Source organism: Cryptomeria japonica, chromosome 10 (assembly GCF_030272615.1).
Source record: "Cryptomeria japonica chromosome 10, Sugi_1.0, whole genome shotgun sequence".
NCBI lineage: Eukaryota > Viridiplantae > Streptophyta > Pinopsida > Cupressales > Cupressaceae > Cryptomeria > Cryptomeria japonica.
In genome coordinates, this window is record NC_081414.1 from 329874470 (window position 1) to 329894272 (window position 19803).

Consider the following 19803-nt stretch of genomic DNA (forward strand, 5'->3'; position numbering starts at 1 on the left):
GTGCGAGCATACTTCAAGGAGGACATTGGGGACATGATTGTCCTCCTCAATAGAATAATAGGAAATCCTCAGGGAGCTCCATTCGAACCCTGGATGTATTATTTCATTAATGAAATAATCAATGGAGTAAAAATGATAGATTGGGCCCGGATGATCAACAACAACCTAGACAGCCAGCTAAGGAACTGTTGTGACCATTTCACACATCGCCCCATTAAAATGGGGAGCCCCTCTTTTTGCTTTTGTTTTGCTTGTTCTTCTCTCTGCTGTTAGGGTTTTGAGTGAGTGAGTGAGTTGTCTGGACTAGGGTTAAGCCTTAGGGGTTTCTTTTGGATATTTTCAAGCCGAGTCCAGTCAAATTTTGAAGATTATTAAGCATCCTCCCGAAGATTGCAATTTTTGAAATAAGATGAGCCTGTCAGGAAGTCAGGTATGTCTCAGGTTAGGTCCAGTCAGGGTTTTTTGAGGGAAAATTCAAATTTCGTCTAAGGGTTAGCATTTTGAAGATGGAATTGTACATTTTTGCCTAGGTAAAGTTTTGATCAAATTTTGGAGGCGAGATGATGCCTGAAACAAAGAAATCGCTCCTGTCCTTCACTGGAGGCTCAGGGCGAATTTTATTTTAAGTGCAATTTCTTGTTTTTAGAAGGCTTGCTAACTGGTTCCCGGCCTTGAAGATGACCTAATTATGCCTTGTGAAATGATTAAAGACCTAAATTATGGATATTTTAGCTTAAAAGGGTAAAATCGCTCCTGTCCCTCTCCTAGGGACCAGGGCGAAAATGTTTTTTTAGTGCATTTTGGTCTCTAACTTGTTGTGACGTTTTCACACATCGCCCCATTACAAATGGGGACCCCCTTCTTTTTAGGCCCTCCCGTTTTTTTTGGCTTGCGTTTTGTGGTCTTTTCGCAGCAGTTTCGTCAGTCTATCTGCTTTGCAAGTGTTTGGGGGTCATATTGATTAAATCTGCTTTTTGTTTGAGCGAATTCGGCTAAGTCTAGGACTCGTTTTGTGAATTTTAGGGTTTTTGCCTTCTGTCCTAGATTTTAGGGGTTCCTGTTAGGGTTTCGGGAAAACTAAGCATACGACTAGAATCAGGACCCTTCAAGGGACCTCCCAGTAAAATTTGAGCCCAAACGGAGCAACTTTCTATTTTTAGAAAGTCCCTATTTTTTAGGGATTTTTCCGAGTCCTGGAATGTCGCCATTTTGCCAAAAATCAAACTTACTATTTTTAGTAATTTCTATTTTTAGTAAGTTTCTATTTATAGTAAGTCATTCCTGCGTCCTGTTTTAGGCTCCAACTCTGACATTTTGGAAAGTTTCTATTTCGGGAAAGTCTATTTGTGGCAAGATCAGGCTAGCAGACAGCGAAGAATCAACATGCACAATCACTTCTAAATCTGGAAAGTTGAAAGCAGACAGGCAGGGGTCTAAAATGGCTAAGTATGAGAATCATCCCTGAAGTGGAAGGCACAAAATTGTTCTAAGTCTGGAAAATCCACCTTCAAAATCCCAAAGTGGCATCTCAGCACAGACAGTGGTCAAAATTTGGCTAAGTTTGGATCTCCTATTCCAGAAGAGGAAAGCAAGCATGATCATCCAAGTCCAGAAATTCACATCAATCCACCAATGTCATCCTGATCCGAAAATGGCCTGAAATTTGACTAAGTCTAGAAATTTGGAAGATCTTCCAAAATCCAGAATTTGCATTATAATTCCTATGGACCTGAAACCACTCTCAAACATCCTGAAAGTATACATGAAATATAACTTAAAGTATAAGAAAGGAAAAAGACATATTGAAGATGCCACTTATACTTAAATGTTATATTTCATATATATATCCTGACGAAGAGCCTGAAATAGTGGAAAAATCCACCTCTCCATGGACATCTCCAAAATGCGCCCAGGTATGGGCTAGGGCGCTAAAACCAAGAAGTAATTCACAAGTGCAATTTTCCACCTCTCCATGGACATCTCCAAAATGCGCCCAGGTATGGGCTGGGGCGCTAAAACCAAGAATGAATTCACAAGTGCAATAATCCACCTCTCCATGGACAGAGACAAAATGCGCCCAGGTCTGGGCTGGAGCGCTGAATCCAAGAAGTCATTCACAGAGAGAATTCATGAATCCTTGGCGTGGTAAAAAAAATTTCGTCCAAGCAAAGAATTCAAAATTTTGCCCAAGGCACGGAATCCAAGGAGTCAAGAAGGAATAAAAAGAAGAATTCCCCTCAGGCGAATTTTCAGTTATGCTATTTTTAGACATCAAATCCCGGCCAAATATGGAAATTTTTATAGATTCAGAATCGGGGTGAAATTCTTCATCCAATGAACCTGGCTCCTAAATTTTAGGAGGATCCCCAAAAATAGGGATGTTGAAAAGGAGACATGTGAAAATTTGGCTAAGTGATGGAAATTCCTTCATTCAGGCCATAATTCCAGGAAAGGTAAAAAATTGACTAAGTGTTGGAAATTCCTTCCATCATGACAGAGTTCCTGAAAAAGGTGAAAATTTGGCTAAGTATTGGAAATTCCTTCCTTCAGGGCAGAATTCCAAGAAAGATGAAAATTTGGCTAAGTATTGGAAATTCCTTCCTTCGGGACAAAATTCCAAGCAAGGAAGAAATACACCCAAGGATGAATTGAACATAAAATTTCTAAGGCAAGGAAGGAATCAGGGATGAATTGAACAAGAAATTTCCCCTCCAGGGAAAAAATTGAAAAGTCCATTCTCGGGCATCAAATCACATCCAAATTTCAAAAGTTTTACAAATTTGGATTCGTAGGAGAATTTTCTCTGTCCTGGACCGTGGAACCCCAATTTGGAAATTTTCCTAAAAAATAGGAAATGTGCAGAATTGATAAAAAAACCTTCTTCAAGCAAGGAAAGTTGAGGAGACTTCAAGAAAATTCTTCCTGAATCGAATTTTCCCTCCAACAATTCCAGATGTGCAGGAGCGGATATACGACGGCAGAGTCCATTTGCATGGCGAGGATCTATCGAACGCATGGCAGTATGGTGGCACATTCATTGCTGGAATATTTGACCAAATGGCAACCTGGTCATTGCATGTTGAATTTATGGCAGATTCCTTTTGCATGCAGCCGCCGCATGTGGAAATGATGGAGCATTTATGACATAATGGGGTGATTTTTGCATGGATGAATATTCAACGCATGTTGGGCGAATTTGAAGGAGGTGGGCGCAGTGGATGCTATTTTGGGTACTTTTGAATTTATTGTATATGGGCATGATGGGTTATTAATTGGAGATTCCCACCTTGTTGCATCATGTGTGGAGAATCTTTTAGGGAAAACCCTAATTAGGGTTTGCATGTAATCATGGCCCGAGGCCTATATAAAGGGGTGACCCCCTCATTTGTAAAGGAGGGAGCTTTGTATGAAATTGTTGCGATAAGTTTTTGAGAAAATAATAGTGAAACATTGTTCTCTGATGGTGTCCACTTAAATTATTTTTTCAAAGCTTGCATGGTTTCACCTTCCTCGCTTAGATTACAAATAGTAAAGTGCTTTGATTTCAATGGAGAATGTAATGGCGTTTGATGAATTTCCATGGTTCATACTTTTTGCATCTTGCTGATTGTAAGTTGTAGTGTAAAGTTAGTCTGAGCCCCCTAAATCCGTGCTAAGTTCGATTGTGGATAGTCATTTGGATTGCGTCGTGTTGGGTATTCAAATGTACTTTCTCGATATGAAAATCCTCCAACATCCTCAGAAGATTGCACCGGTTCCTGCGCAGTTGTAGTTTATCTTGGCGAAGCAGAGCTTGGTTTATTTGGAATTTGTCCACCAGAGCACTATTCATTGTTATCACTACCCTTAGGAATAGATTTAGATCCTTCTGAACCCTTTCCCTTTTACTTTCAGTTCATTTTATTTCATTCGAAGCAGCAGCATCGCAGAATTGCCATATCCGATGATAGAGTTCCAGCCACAACAAAGAAGTGAAAGAACGATGCACACGTAAGGCCCCTTGGATTACCAGCAATCACATCAGCCAACTGAGTCACGTCCACGCATCAAAGGAACCTTGGAGTCGATTGTTTGAACTTCTTGCAATATTAGCATGCAATCGTACTTTGATCAAGAGAGAGTGAAGTGACCGTTAGGCAACTTTATTCTGTGTTCGACGCTGTCATAAAAAACACATCAACATGACTTTGTTAATTTGTTTTGTGCAGGGTCTCCAGGGGAGCTAATTGGACGTGACTTGACGATTTCAAGGATTTTGAAGATTTGAAAATGATGAAATTTGAAGGATTAAGATAAATTCGCTCCTGTCCTCCACTGAAGGACCAGGGCGAAATGATTTATTTTGGTCATTTTTGGCCTTGGTTGATCAAATTGAAGCATTAAGGACACAATGAAGGATGAAATGAGCATAATGGAGCATCCAGACTCAATTAAAAGCAATGAAAGATTGGACCTTTTGTCTAGCAAGATAAATTCGCTCCTGTCCCTCACCAAGGGACTAGGGCGATTTTCTTTACACACACCTTTTTGGACCTTTCCTGGACTTGGGCTCTCGTTCATGGCTTGTAAAAGGATGATATCTTCTCCAGCAAAGGAATTCCGAGATGAAAATTGTAACGATTTGGCCTAGAGGGCAAAAAGCACTCCTATCCTCCACTGAAGGACCGGAGCTTGAATTCCAAATTTGCATTATCCTTGCAAGATTTAAGTGATTTTACGATTTGAAGAGGTCAAGGGGAGTGTGTTCTGTCCGTTGAATATAACTTGAGTGGGCCACAATGAAGAAAATCAACCTAAGTAACAAAAGCGCTCCTGTCCCTCCTCAAGGAACTAGAGCGATTTTCAAAGGGTGCTCCTGTCCCTTAGCAAGGAACCAGAGCGATTTTCTAACAAGGCAAATATCTTGCAAAGTTAAGGCAAGTTTTGTGTTTGAGATGAATGAAAGAGGACGTAATCGGTCCATTGGAGATAATTTCGAAGACTAGCAAAGCACAAGTGAGCTTATAATTGCAAAATCGCTCCTGTCCCTCAGCAAGGGACCAGGGCGAAAAACACATTATCTAGCTTCCCCCTCCAAATTTGGACGAATCGAGGCCAAGGCACGAGATTGCAATGATATTTAAAGTGCTTCAAGGAGGAATGGAGTTGCAAAGACCATAAAATTCAATGAAAATCGGCTAGAGCGCTCCTGTCCCTCACCAAGGGACCAGAGCGAAATCTTCAAATATACCTAAATGCTTAACATTTTGAAGTGCTATTTCTTGTTTCCAGGACTCAAGATGGGGTGGGGCATGATGTTTTATGCTATGAAGATAATTGGAGGTTGATGAGGTCAAGAGGTTGTGCAATAAACTAGAGCGCTCCTGTCCTTCACCAAGGGACAAGGGCGATTTTTATAAAACCAATAATTCCCTCCAAACCACGCCAAGACAAGGTGATGCAAGATGAGAGGCGCCTTTTTTTTTTAAATGGTGAACAAGGAATTGCTTCCAAAAAATCGACAATCCTAGACTCAAGGACAAAAATCGCTCCTGTCCTTCACTGGAGGACCAGGGCAAAAATCTTGGGAGAGTCTATTTTATCTTGAAGAAACAAGTTAAGCATGCGTAGAATGGGCGAAGGAGATCATTGCTTACCCCACAACATAAATTGGCAATTTGGAAGATAAAGAACAAGGACAAAAGGCAAAATCGCTCCTGTCCCTCACCAAGGGACCAGGGCGAAAATGTCCTAAAGCACACTCCTTCTAAGGATCGAATGAATTAAGCACGAAGTTCCAAATAACAAATGCCATTTTGGGTGCCAAGGATGAGGTTTTGAACGTAAAAGCAAGGAATACAAGGCTAAAACATGAAAGAGCGCTCCTGTCCCTCTCCAAGGGACCAGAACGAGGTTATTAACAAATTGATATTTTTACCATGCCTGGGCACCAATATCCTTCAAATCGCATTAAATGCCAAATTCGCTAAAAACTTCAAAATATTTTAAAAATGTTTTCAATTAAATTGGCATTTAATAAAAGCGCATATCATTTAATAAATTAATTTTTGAGCCTTAAAAAAATCGAAATTTTAATTATAAAGGCATTTAAAATTAATTATTATTAAATTAAAATTGAAAATGGGAGCGCTTAAGGTATTATTTTAATATTTTGACAAGTCGGCCTTCTCCTTTTATTAATTTTTGTTTATTTTTGGTTCTATTTTACCAAGTCGGCCTATGGATAATGAAATGGTGAGCGCCTATATAAGAGAGGTGTGTTGAGCGATTTTAATCCATCATTCACTCATTATTTCAAATGCGATTTGGAAGAGCAAGGAAGAAGTGCGAAATCTGGTTTAGTTGGAGCGAATTTTCCTCAAGCGTTGAAGACTAAAGGTGGTGGAGTTGAGGCTCGTGAGGACTAAGGAGGTGCATTTTGCTAAAGGAAGGACTTCAATCTACATTTTGCCTAGCGATTTCTCCTTACTTTTGCATCGTTTTTTTTAGAATTAATTCAAAGTGGAGGTATGGCGTGATCACCTTTATCCCAATGTCGAAATTTTGAATTTAGAACTTCAAGCTTTTTTGAAAATGCATAGTTAATTAGGAAATGATAACTCAAGGATTTATCATGAAGTTTCCTAATTAAAAGCTTAAATCTTCCTTTCTAATCTATATTCCTACGTTGCAAAATATATTACTCATTATGAAATGTTGTGTAGGTGTCACAATGGCAACCCCAAAGGCGGGAGCATCCACTAGTCGTCCAACTCTCATGAAGGAAGATCAAAGGAATGAAGAATTGGAGACCAAGATCGTGTCAAAATGGAGCAACATTGGAGATACCAACTTGGGAAACTTCAGTGTGAAGAAGTTTCGAGAGGTCCCTTATATTGGAAAACCATCACCTGTCGCAAAGAGAATAATTGAAAGTGGCATCATCAAGGCGGCCGGTTTCCCTCCAGCAGTCTTGTGCCATGAGCTGATGATCGAGTGTGCCCGCCATTATGACCCACAATCAAGATCAATCGTGTCCAAGGAAGGGGACACTTTGGCTTACCTTTCAGAAGAGGCTATCAGTGAAGCTCTCCATCTTCCAGAACATAAAGATATGATTTACAAAAGCTTGGAAGGGGCTAGGTCCATGTACGAAGATGATCCAGACACTTGCTTGAGCATCATCAATAAGAATTGGTTACTCAAAAGTCGTCCTCGCCTGAGCAATATTCCCAACACACCACATAGGATCGACTTCCAGGAGGAGTACAGAGATTTGATAACTTTGCTCAATCGAGTTACAGGGGCTCCTCAAGCCTTCTATTTTGAGAAGTGGATGTTCTACTTCATCCAAGTGATAGTTCAAGGAAAAGGAACAATTCGTTGGGCTAGAATTATTAGCCATTGCTTGGATGTGCAGTTAAGAAGACTGAAGGCTACCAAGTCCTTCCACATGAGCTCGTACATCATATATGCCTTAATCAGGAGTTTTGAATATGCAGGACTACCTCACAGAGGAGTGATCGGAAGAGGGCCCGGGGAAGTCAAAGTTTGTGAATCTTATGTTCATTTGCATCACCCACCAGGAAGTGACTACAAGTTAGTCAATGATACCTTTACGATGAATATCACCAGGATATTGCAGGGCAGGATTCACAATCGGTTATCTCAGGATGCACAAGAGCTTGTAAAGAGGTATGGTGCTTGGTTCATCCAATTCCAAAAGTTTACATATATTAGAGTTCATGGGTGTCCTTCACCTCCCTATATGTTGCCAAGATATCCGACAGACAGGATAGTGCTACTTGAGGTGACTAGGCAGTTGGCGGCTTATGCGAAGGCATTCAGACACAGGCATGGAAATGGAATTCCTGTGCCTATCATACTAGGGAATTCAGTTGAGGTATGTCCTAATGCTCTAGCCTTGGATGATGCAGAAAAGGAGTTGGCCTTATATTCATTTCCATTCTTTGCCTTGAGGGAGAATTTTGATCCTTATGGTTATATAGAAGAAACAGTTGGTAGAAAGTACAAGCACGAATGTCAGGTAGAGGACTTTTGGATGAATCTCTCAAGTGATCTAGAAGTAAAAAGAAAGATGCATTCCAGATTGCCTTTAGATCTCATCAGGAAATGCAAAGTTTACAAAGTGGCTGATCAAGCTCAGGACAGTGGCAGACATCTCCAATCATCTTATGACCGAGAAGACAAAGCAGTGAGGATAGATTGGAACGAGCCTGAGGTTTTGGACTTAAAAGCTTTGATGGCTCCAGTTTTGTCATATACTCGCACATGGGTAGATATACAACATCAAAAGTTGAGAGATCAGAGCGTACCAATAACTTTTACTTTGGAGGAAAAGCCGGGAGAAGGAGGAGCAAGCGTAAGTGAAGGCAATCCTCATCCTAGAAGTGCAGATGAAGGCAATCCTCATCCCAGAAGCGCAAGTGAAGGCAATCCTCATCCTAGAGGTGCGAAGAGGAAAGAAAGACCTGAGAAAAGGGAGCCCTCCAAGAAGAAACAAGAGGCCAATTGAGATCGCTCATCCGGTACATCTTCTCGACATGAAAAAAGGACAAGTCAGAATGTAGGACAAGAGAAGAGGGTACCTGAAGTTGAGGAATCTATGGAATCAATAATACAGAATGATACACACGAAGAAGGGCAGGCATCTCAACGTTCATCAAGTCAATCTCCTCAAGTTAATGAGCTACATGAAAACAAGAATAATGATGAAGTGACATCTCCTCTCCGAGAAGAAGAACCATTGCCTAAAGAGATACAAGTTAGAGAGACAAGATCCGCCATTCCAGATTGGTTGAAAGAGAGACTTACAAGGGTGATTGTGATAGAAGATGAAGATAATGTAATTGACTTAGAGAGCCTTGTAGGAAATTCTCAGGGAGTGACAGAAAGGAGGAAGGCCACCAAGATGTCCAAGATGATCAGAGATGAGACAGGGTCCAGGAAGTTGCAGATAGCTACACCTACAGTGGACAAATATGAAGGTGAGATCCTGGCAGAGGAGTATGATGTAGAGACCTTTGAGCTTGGTCCACTCACAGCCGAGCAGACACTGGATGAGGCAACTGATTCATTTGAGGCACTTAAAGACAAGCTTAAAGAAGAAATGGAAAAGAATAGAAAGCTTGAGCGAGAGGTCGGTGCTTGAAGAGGCTACTTTAGCCATCTCAATCAGCCTTTGGGACGTCAGGATCCAGCAGTGTCTCTCGTGCAAGCACTTCCCCTTGAATCGGTTGGCGAGGCAAAAAGAGTTAAGAGCTTGGTTCAGCTTATGAGCTCTTGGATTGACAAATCCCATACCGTTGTCGTTGAGTTCGCAACAAGAATGATGCAGACCACCCATCGAGCTATCCAGGTCCTTGAGATCATTCACAACCTAATGATAACAGTAGCCGCCTTTGCCCACACTAGAGATGTTATCATTCCTGTTCTACAAGTAATCAGGCAAACACCAAGGAAGATCCTAGCACAAGAAAAGATAATGGATGGAGGAGCTCATAATTTACTCCAGTGGTCAACTCTACTCCAGATGAAGGAAGTCCTTTTCGAAGACATCAGCACCAAATGCAATCAAGTTGAGGAGGTCATCCATCCAATTCAGGACAAGGTGTTTGAGGTGTTATGTTCTATTCTTGGCAGAAGGATTGAAGATGAGACAGATGTGAATCTTCAAGAGTTGGATGAGAAGGTTAAGGTCATCTTTTGCAAGGATGAGAATATTATCACAGATGAACAAAGGGATCAAATGTTCGCTACTATGCTCCTGATTGAGAAAATCAAGGAACTCGAACCTGGATGGGATGTAGCTCTTCTCAAGGCCTTCGATCAAGTTATCCACTTGGAGGAAAACGAATGAGAAATCTTCCCGAAATTCCTATTGCTGAGATTGAAGGAATTGTGTCCAGATTCATTGCATATGCTACGAAGGAGCATTGGAAAGGGAACAAGGTTCTAGAAGAGAGGTTGTTATAGATGATGTGGCACCTTAATTATCATTGGTCTATGTTTCCTAGATTTTTGTGCCAATTAAATATTTGGCTATGCATTTAATATTGTTCAATAAAAGGGGAACTTTTTGTAATAAACCCTAATTAGGGTTTAGGTGTCAGAATCTCAACCGTTGATCTTCTTTTGATCTGGGCCGTTCATTGTAATTGAGGATGCTATATATACCCTCACTCATTTTCATTTTGGATATAGTAAGAAGAGAATTAGAGATTAAGAGGAGAAATAGATATTAGAGTCAGATAGTTAGAAGTTATTTTGTAGCAAGATTGAGCATTGAAGAGAGAATTTCAAGCAATTGTTGTCTATTTTGGCTTTGAGATCAATAAAATATTGAAGTTATGGTGTTTTATTGCAATTCTTGTGGCTACTTTCATGGTTGCTTACTTTCTTGAATCATTCTTGGTTGAAGTAGTATTTAAATTTGAAGGACTAAGTGTTGAGCTTGATCTTTGGTGAGATTCATGTTCCAAACCACTAGCTTCTTGTTGATTGTAAGGACGCCTTGTGTGGTCAACTGGAGATATTTGGATTGCTTAAAACCTTCAATCATTATTGAACCATTGATATGTACCTTCATGGTAGTGTCTATGATTCTTGATGAATTGAAAAATCATTAGTCACCTTAGAAGATCGCATCAACTTCAGTAGAGTTGTTATTCCTTGGCAATACTGAAATTGGTAGAATCTTACCAAGTCTAGCCTACATTGAGTCATTCCTAGGATTAGATTAGAATTCATCTGTTGCAAACCCTACCTTTTGATCCTTTTGAGAACTTGTTAGTTTTAGGAAATTCTGTTCCTGCAATTCGGAAACGTAAGGCCCCTTGATGAAACAGCATTCACAACGACCACTGGTGCTTATCCACACGTAGAGACCCTACATCAAAGAACCTTGGAGTCATCCTGATTGATCCTTTTTTGCGACATCTTCAGCAATCAGAGGCTTTATTCAAGAGAGGATAAGGTACCCTTGGGTATTTTATTCTGTGTTTGATTGTGTACAAAATACACGTCAACAGGAACCTAGAGACGAATAGGACTTTCTTCATGAGTTCTTACTTGTTTTATTCTTTGGCCAGGACCTACAGGTACAGAGGTCTCACTTGTAGAGGAGAAGTTGGGAACAAGGAGAACCAGTTTCTAGTATACGATTGCTATCCCCAACTCCACATGGAGGAGAAATTCCATTTCAAAAGGGTGAATGATACCTTCCTGATGCACATTACCCGGACACTTCAAGGTGGCCTGCACCAAAGGCTCTCTCAAGAGTCTATGGACTTCATCGGTCGGTTCGGGTGTTGGTACATCCAATATCCAAAATTCACTTATCTTTGAATTCAGGGATTCTGCGGGCCTCCATACAAGCTTCCAGCTTACCCTACCAACCGAGTGGTGTTGCTCGAGGTTGTGAGACAATTGGAGGAGTATATAGTGATTCAAAGGGATAAGCAGAAGAAGGCAGGAACGTCCTCACTTACAATTGGTAATGGGCTGGAAACATGTCCATCATCACAAGCTGTTGCAACCGCTGAGAAGGAGCTGGCTTGGTATCCCTTCTATCAATACAAGGCAAGAAAAGATTTCGATCCATTCCATAGGATAAAGAAGATCGAAGGAACAACGTTTGAGCACAGACTGGATCTAGAAGACTATTGGGCTAATGCAGCCGATAGCTTCGAGATCAGGAAGAGATTCTGGTCAAGAATCCCTTTGAGTATGGTGAGAGCAACGGAAGTATTCAGAGTTGCCGATCAGGTAGAAGAAAGCCTAGAACTTCAGCAGCCGGGCTTTGAGAAGATGAAAAATGAACCCTTAGTCTTAATAGATTGGACAGAGGGAGAGAAATCAGATCTAGCAGACCTCATGAGGTCAGTGGTTGAGTATTCAAGGTGGTGGGCGTCTGAAAAGACAAAACAGTTGAAGGCCAAAGGTGTGACCTTGACTTATGAATTAATGGGAGTAGATGATACTCTGTCCGTCAATCCTTGTACCTCCGTCGGTGATGCTCAAAATCCAGAAAGTGTTGGGTCTCAAAAGAGGAAGGAGTTGGTTGGAAGCTCCACAAAGGTCACAGGTAAAAGGGTTGTAGGTGAGAGAAGAGAATCCAGCGAGAGTCACTCCATCCTAAGTGTTGCTTCCATTGTGCCCGATCAAAGTGCAACTGGGGAACAAGAGATGAAAATCTGTGTGATTGATAATGAAGTAAGAGTGCTTTCCCAGCCAGTTGAGGAAGTAGTGGAAGAGGTCTTCCAAAGTCCAGACAGAGAGCAAATTAAAGCACCTACAATCTTCTTGGATGGCATACCAACAAACCCAGGAGAGGCAGATGATGAGTTTGATCGGAACACTGTAGAGCAATCAACCATTCCAGATTGGCTGAGAGCAAGGATAAAGGCCAAGGTTCCCAAGGAGGCCCACTCAACCGAGGAGGTCACCGCAGCATTCCTGGAGAAGGTGAATGAACCCACTGTAGCTAAACCACCCAAACCCACCAAGAAGTTTTCCCTAATTCAGAGAGACAGTGCCGGATTCAGGACACTCCAGATAGCGGTGCCCAAAGAAGGGAAGACTAGAGACAATGTCACCGCGGATGATTACAAGGTTACCACCATAGAGCTGGGTAAGCCCACCCAGGACCAAGAGGTCCAATATTTTGATGACTCCTGCAACATTCTAAAGACGAGGCTAGCTCATGAAAAGGAAAAGAGGAAGAAGGTTGAAGAAGAGAACCAACAATGGAAGAAGTATGTTCTCCATCTTACTAGCCGACTCAACCGTGAAGTCCCGGCTACTCCGCCACAGCCTCTTCAGTAGGGATCAATGAAGGACTATGATGATATGAAGGGCTCGTACACTCAAGAAAAGGAATGGATTTCAGACGCTTCGATGCGTGCTAACGCACTGGTAAAAAACTTAGTATCGACACATGAGGTAACTTCTTTATTGATTGATCGTATCCAAGATCTAGCCTCCAATTGGGAAGAGGTGGATGAAATTCATAATGAAATACTCCCTCACCTGAAGGTTATCCGAGGCATGTCGAAGAGAAGCTTAGTGGATTCAGGCATCATACAGACAGGAGACAGGTACGACTTCGACACATGGTACTATACTCTGGTCACTTGGATTGAGGTTCTGAAGAAATCCAAGACCAAGTGCTTTGAGACAGAGGCAAGTGTTAGAGAGATCCTGGGCAAGGTATTCCGTGTGGCGTCAGAGATCTGGAAGAAGGAAAGCCTAAGGGAGAAGCATTTACAAGCAGAGAACATGAGAGCCAGGATTCAAGCAAGCTTCTTTAGGGATTCAGGGATGATTGACAAAGGCGATCTTTCAAAGATTGCAAACTTCCTCTCCATCGATGATAACTTCCTCACCCAAGCAGTTTGGTGGGAAGGCATCCTTGCCACATGTACCGATGATGTGGACCTCATCGACTTCCAAATTGGCAGTTTGCCAAGTGTCACCATGGAGGAGGTCAAGCTCATTGTGTCCAGATACATTGAATCTCTGAAAGAAGAAAGTGGTCACTCACCTCAATGAAATTAGCAGCTGCGCCACGTGTCATTCTTTCATTTGTTTGAGCTGATAGTATTTCGGGAAACCCTAATTAGGGTTTAAGACTTTCAATCTTGGCCCTTGATCGTTGTTTGATCTCGACCATTCATTCATTTTGAAAAACTATATAAGGTTGCCTCCTCTCATTTGGAGAGGGTGAGGTTTTGATGTATTGTTGCTTAAGGTCATTTCCAGATAATATATTGCATGTGCGCTGCTTTGTAATCTCTATTATTTGAATGATTTGCATGGTTTCAATTGCCTCAACACTTAGTTAGAATTAATTTAGATTTGCTTTCATTGTTGTTAATTTGAATGAAGGATTTGATAAGTGTCAACTGATGGTGCATCTCCGCTCATACTTTTGGTAAATGGATGATTTCCATTCTACCATGCAAAAGTTAGTCTGAGCCCATCCCCTGTGCATCCCAACATCTTGATCATAAGCACAACCCATTGAAGATTGCACCGGCCTTGTGTAGTTGTCCCTAGTGTGGCGAAGCAAGGTTTGGTTTCTCGAGAGCACCCAGTTGATACCGTCTCCAAAGTTCGTAGGATTAGATTAGCATTCTTAACCCTATCCCTTTTCCCATTTCTTTTGAAAGCCTAAATCCTAGAAAATTCCCAAAAAAAAAAGAAGAGCCTAAAATTGCCAAATCCATCTAAGTTCAGCAGTTCGAGATACTTGGCAACGTGAGTCCCCCTTGAAATTTCAGCATACACTACCCAAGAAGCTATTCCACTAAAGTCGCTTGTTCACACATATAGACCTTGGAATCAGTAGTGATTTTTCAGGAGAGGATAGAATGCCTTCGGGTGTCCTATCCTAATGTTCGATAGATGATAAAACAGACACCAACACTATCCTAATGAGCCCCCTGGCGACCCTCCAAATGCAAAAGGTCAATAGACAAGAACCTAGAAGACCAAGAAAACTAACCCTAGAAAGCAAAAGGTATGAGTCCCCATTTACAATGGGGCGATGTGTGAATACATCACAACAGGTCCCTACTATGAATTGCTTTCTTCATCTACTTGAGCATGCTATCAATGGTAACGTAGCTCTATCTAACCTAACCTTTGGTTTGTTGAAGGTTGTGTTGATGTGTTTTTTATGACACCATGCAACACAGAATAAAATACTAAGTTTTCTATCCTCTCCAAGGACGCTTGAAATTTCTTGCAATTCATTCTCAAGAATCTTCTTTTGTAGCATGAACAAGTATTCATCAAAGGCTTCTTCTTGCTTGATTGTTGTATCAACACTATGATCATCACTTGTTACCACCTCCTGTAATGGTGAAAAATTAGGGTTTTCACCACAAGAAGGATAAAAACCGCTAATTTTTGCTTAGTGACCTATTACATTCAAAAAAGGGATGAGATCCAATAGATTCAATCACAAACCAGCAAGGATAAGGGCTGAATACTGATTGGATTCAAGGGGTGAATTTGTTTAGCCTCTTTTGTGAGTTGAATTGCTGAAGTTAGGGTAAAGTGTTGAAAATGAAGGTAAAAATGCAAAAACAGTGAGTTACAGTCGTCGGATTGAGGCATGCACCTGGATTGAGAAATATAAGCCGATTCGGGCCTGATCCCCAAAAAAGCTCCAAAATGTCGAGACTGGAGCAAAATTTGCCCTGGTCCTCCTAATTTTCGCACACCAAAAGGGGTTGATTCGTCTCTACAAAAAGTGTTGATCCTGAAGACAGTAGCTCCATACCTGTTTCCTGCACACAAAAAGAAAGGGAAATAGGTTGGGAATAGGGGTTTGCCTAAGTCAAACCCCGGTTTAGGAATTAACCTTGATTGAAATATTGCAAATACTGAAATAAATAATGAAAGGATATACCCCAGATCTGCAATGACTGATAATGATGCTTTGCTTCTTGAATGTAATCACATTTGTTGCATGAAATGGCATGAACATGTCAAAACCCTAATCACACACACATGCTTGCATATGAAAGATGTAATGATGCTCCACAATTGATGAATGAAGAATGCACCCTTGAAGACCTTTGGAGACGCTTGATGATGAATGCTTCGATGCTTGAATGCTTGATATTATAATTTCGCCCTTTTCTTATGATCTTCGTATATCCAAATGAGAGGGGAAAGCCTCCTTTTATATACTTGCCTATCGAAAATTATGCTGATTTTTTGACATAGGCCAACACAGAGAGATTTCACGCCCAAATTTGGAAATGCAAGAGGGGTTCAAAATAGGGCCCAAATAAGGAGGACCAAAGCATGGCACTCTGATCCCAATGAGGACCAAAGCGCCACGCTCTGGTCCTACCCTATTTTAGGGCCAGACTAAGGGACCATGCAGTGTATGAAATGAAAATAAGGCCATTTTTGCATGATGCAAGCATAATCAAGTCTTGGGAGATGAACACTAAGGTGAGGGCCCAAAATGTGGACTAAATTGTAAGGGAGTACAATTTAGGACGCTACACCTCCTTAGCTTCAACTTCGGTGCATTGATCACCAGGATCACTTACACTATCCTCTAGTGATTCCTCTTTTTCATCTTGGAATGAAGTTGCATGATACTCCTCTTTCGTTCTTCTATACTTCTTAGCTTCGAGGTATGCAATCCAAACATTATCCATGATGCATTCGTCCTTGGATAGGATTGGCAATCCAAACTAGTATCTAACTTGGTCGATAGCCATTTCACCCTCCATTCATTCATTCTTACCTCCCCCTCCATATGCAAAATAGTAGCCCCAATCTTCTCAATTGGAGTTATTTTTTCAAAACCTTTCACCCCTTGACCACCTATCTACAAAAGAAGGCAATAAACTCTCGTATAGCTGCCCCCATATTCTTTTTTGAGCAAATGGCAATGCAATGCTCTACTCCCCGTGAATTTATTTTCTTATCCTTATCAACTTGTGATGTAAATTGTACTAGAGGTTTCTTGGGATTGAATGGTCCTTTTGCATAGGTTTTGAGGAGTTTGGAAGGACATTCAATTTTTTTTGAACTCGCTAGCCCTATTCACACTCGCACTGCCAGAAGAACGCATAGTGGCTATCAAACTGCTACGAGTTCTAGGTCTACTTCTTTCGCATTTGAAATTCAACCTCCTCACTATCACCACTCCCGCTACTACTCGTGATTTTTTTTTTAAACCTGAAAAATGCAAAACAAATTGATAAAACAAATGTAAGATGAAGAACTTACCTCTAATATAGTGGAATTGATGCCCTAGTCACCTCTTTCAACTATTCTCTCCTCTTTCAACTGCTGCTCTTCTCTTGTTGTTCTTCAACACAAGTTCGTAAATGCCAATGAAATAGTTTGTTTTCTTTTTGGTTATTTTGATGGATGAATTAGGTTTACTTGTCGTTAAAGGGGTAGGGCAGGGTGGGGGCATCCTTGTGGGGTCCACCCATCTCTATTTATTTTTAAATGTGTTTTTTTTTAATGCAATTTAAACAATTATGGGGTTGTCGGGGATGGCTAGCCATCCCTAGGACACTTGGTGGATGCCTAGACGTCTCTTGGCATACCCTATGAATTTCGAGACATTTCCAAAATGTACCTAATTTTTGGTGATGAAAGGGAATTAAAGGGAGGGGAAGTAAACATTTCCTAGGCATCCCCACAGGCAAAACCTCCCCTACAGGAAAGGGGGGTACCAAGGCAAGGGACATTTCCCTAGGGAGCACTAGTTATAAAGTAATGGAAAGGCTCTTAAGAATTGGAACATCCATGAACCAATCAACTCCACCTGAATTTGTTTCCAGTGAAGAAACTCTTACAATTATGTCATTGTGGATGGTTTTGGTAGGATAAAAATCACTTTTGAAGACTACCTACTCCATAACACCAAATAGTTTTCATAGAGAATCAATATTTTTCAGAGAAATATGTGTTTCTATATTTTAAATCAGGACAAATATTTCTTCTTCAATATAAAATTTACTAGACAAAACAAAATAAGTAATTGAAATCTTGCCTTTTGTCTATCTCTAGAACAATTCTTGTGACAACACACCACATGTCAATTCAGTTTTTTGGTCCTACTTTATATACAGATCAAAGGAGTTTAAATGCAGTTACAGGAAATAAAAGATCCCAATCAAAGCCAAAAAACCACAGCACGAGCATAGCATCTTCTCACATGCAAATTCAAGGAATTTCAATAGCAGTCTAGGAAAGTGACTAATGCTTTGTTGGTACTAATACAAACAAATATAGTTTTAAAACTACTTCTAGATAACAAATGCACGTGTATATATGTATGCTTTATATGGGAAAAACAAACTTTGAATGCTACAAATGAAAAAAGGTAAAAAACATAATAAAGTACCTGCCAGCATGGAAATTCTCAACTCCAAGATCTTCATCCCAAAGGAAAATGTAATTGTACCCAGCAACTATGTCCGGATGTAGAAAACGCTTTGCAAACCACCTACATGAGTGTTAAAGCAGAGTGATGACAAACATTGCCACATAATCATAGTAATAGAAAGAGCACTGTTACAAAAATAAAGAGATATAAAAAAGATTCTGATGATTCTATTGTATAATGAATAATCATAAACACGTATATGGGATTTAGTAGGGCTTTTACCACTTTGTCTGATTGATTGCAGACACATGAATAGCTCTAGCATTCCATTTCAAGTCACTCCATTTATCTACGACCCCATCATAATGGAATAGCATCACAGTGAAATTGTTTGAAGGAAACTAAAAAGAAAATGCATATCATATCAGCATGAGTTAGTTTAAATGAAAATGTGAGATATTAACAAGCAAGCAAATAATGCATTAACTTGAACCAATAATTCAACAAAAAAAGTGATTCAGCAGATACCTTCTGAACAATCTTATTTACATTTTCCTTTTGCTTTATTCCAACCGCAATGGCAAGCAAGTTCTGTGGGCTCTTTATTTTCGACTGCAAACTCAGAGAAGAACAAGGAAAATTTAGTCATTGACTAAATTTATAATATAACATTTAAATGCAACCAAAGAATTTAGCCTGACATTGTGAAACAAAAACTATTGGTTTTACTAAAGCAGTGATTGGATCTCTCTACATATATGCGTGTGTGCATATAATTGTGCATTAACCATAGAGGCATTTCTTGAGAGAAGCTTGTGTGTAATTGTAATTAAGTATGTACTGACAATGTTCCCGTGCTGTCCTGACTCAACACACAGCCCGGCAGTTAGAACCCAGAATTACATGGATAAATCATGTTTAACTTTAAAATACATACAAGTTTTTTAATTACACGTGTTTAAAGGCACTCTATTCATTGCATGTAGATTTTTGTTTTATTACACATGAGTTTTTTCAATTGCAAGGTCCAGTTTTTAAATATATTAGGAAGAATATCATTTGTTCTTTAATTGCCACATGTGCCATCTTACCACTGTTATTGAAGAACAGTTACACTTTTGCCAAAAAATATTGTTGCCATGTAAATATAATGCTACAATGGCATGTATAATAAAACTGTGAACATAACAAAAATTAATTTCTTGACTAGTTCCAAAGGTACCTGCCTTCTTATTTTATTTGTTTCTCAAAACAATGAGAAAATTGGCCAATTTCACTTAACTTAGCATTTACCAGAAAAGATATTAAGATCCCATTCTTGAATAACAAGCTAACAAACAACAACTTGTTTCTGGACATTCATATAATTTTATTTCATTTCATTTATCATGAAAAACTAATCTTCACAACATGCCAATTGGATGCTGGCTTGCTTATAAAATGCACACAAATCCTTATTGTTTCCCTTGGAAATGTTCAGTCTACTATATTTTCCATGGATGGAGACATGACCTCCAAGGATCAAAACACTGAAATCACAAATTCGTCACTTGACTAAACATTCTCTCTGTGCACACTGTTATGCTCAAGTCTGGAGTTCTCCCCAGCAGACCTAAAAGCTTACAGGAAAACTCAAAAAGTAGCCAAAAGCTCACAAAACAATATCGCTAAAAATGGGGACATTACATGGTTTAAGAATTTTTATATGGATCCATCCAAGAAATGTACAGATCCTATTTAGAACTGTTTGAGGGATGCCAAGCTGGACAAGAGCACTGTCCATGATGCCGTTCTTATTGAAGGCTCCAATCAAATCCCAAAAGCACAAGTCTTACAAGATTTCTTCAATGGAAAATGTAAGAGCATCAACCCTATTGAAATTGCTGCTTATGGTGCTTCTGCCCAAGCAGCGGTTTTAAGTGGAGAAA

At 40.2% G+C, this 19803-nt stretch overlaps 1 protein-coding gene across 2 annotated transcripts in view; it reads right to left on the reverse strand.

The window, feature by feature from the left end:
• The window catches only part of LOC131076126 (uncharacterized), a 68402-nt gene that overhangs the window by 40586 nt on the left and 8013 nt on the right, over positions 1 to 19803 (reverse strand). For both annotated transcript variants that reach the window (XM_058013183.2, XM_058013184.2), the window contains exons 6-8: positions 18404 to 18487; positions 18158 to 18276; positions 17894 to 17995 (exon numbers count right to left, since the gene is read on the reverse strand). In XM_058013183.2, the coding sequence (XP_057869166.2) occupies positions 17894 to 17995; positions 18158 to 18276; positions 18404 to 18487 (305 nt within the window). The remainder of the gene's footprint in view (positions 1 to 17893; positions 17996 to 18157; positions 18277 to 18403; positions 18488 to 19803) is intronic.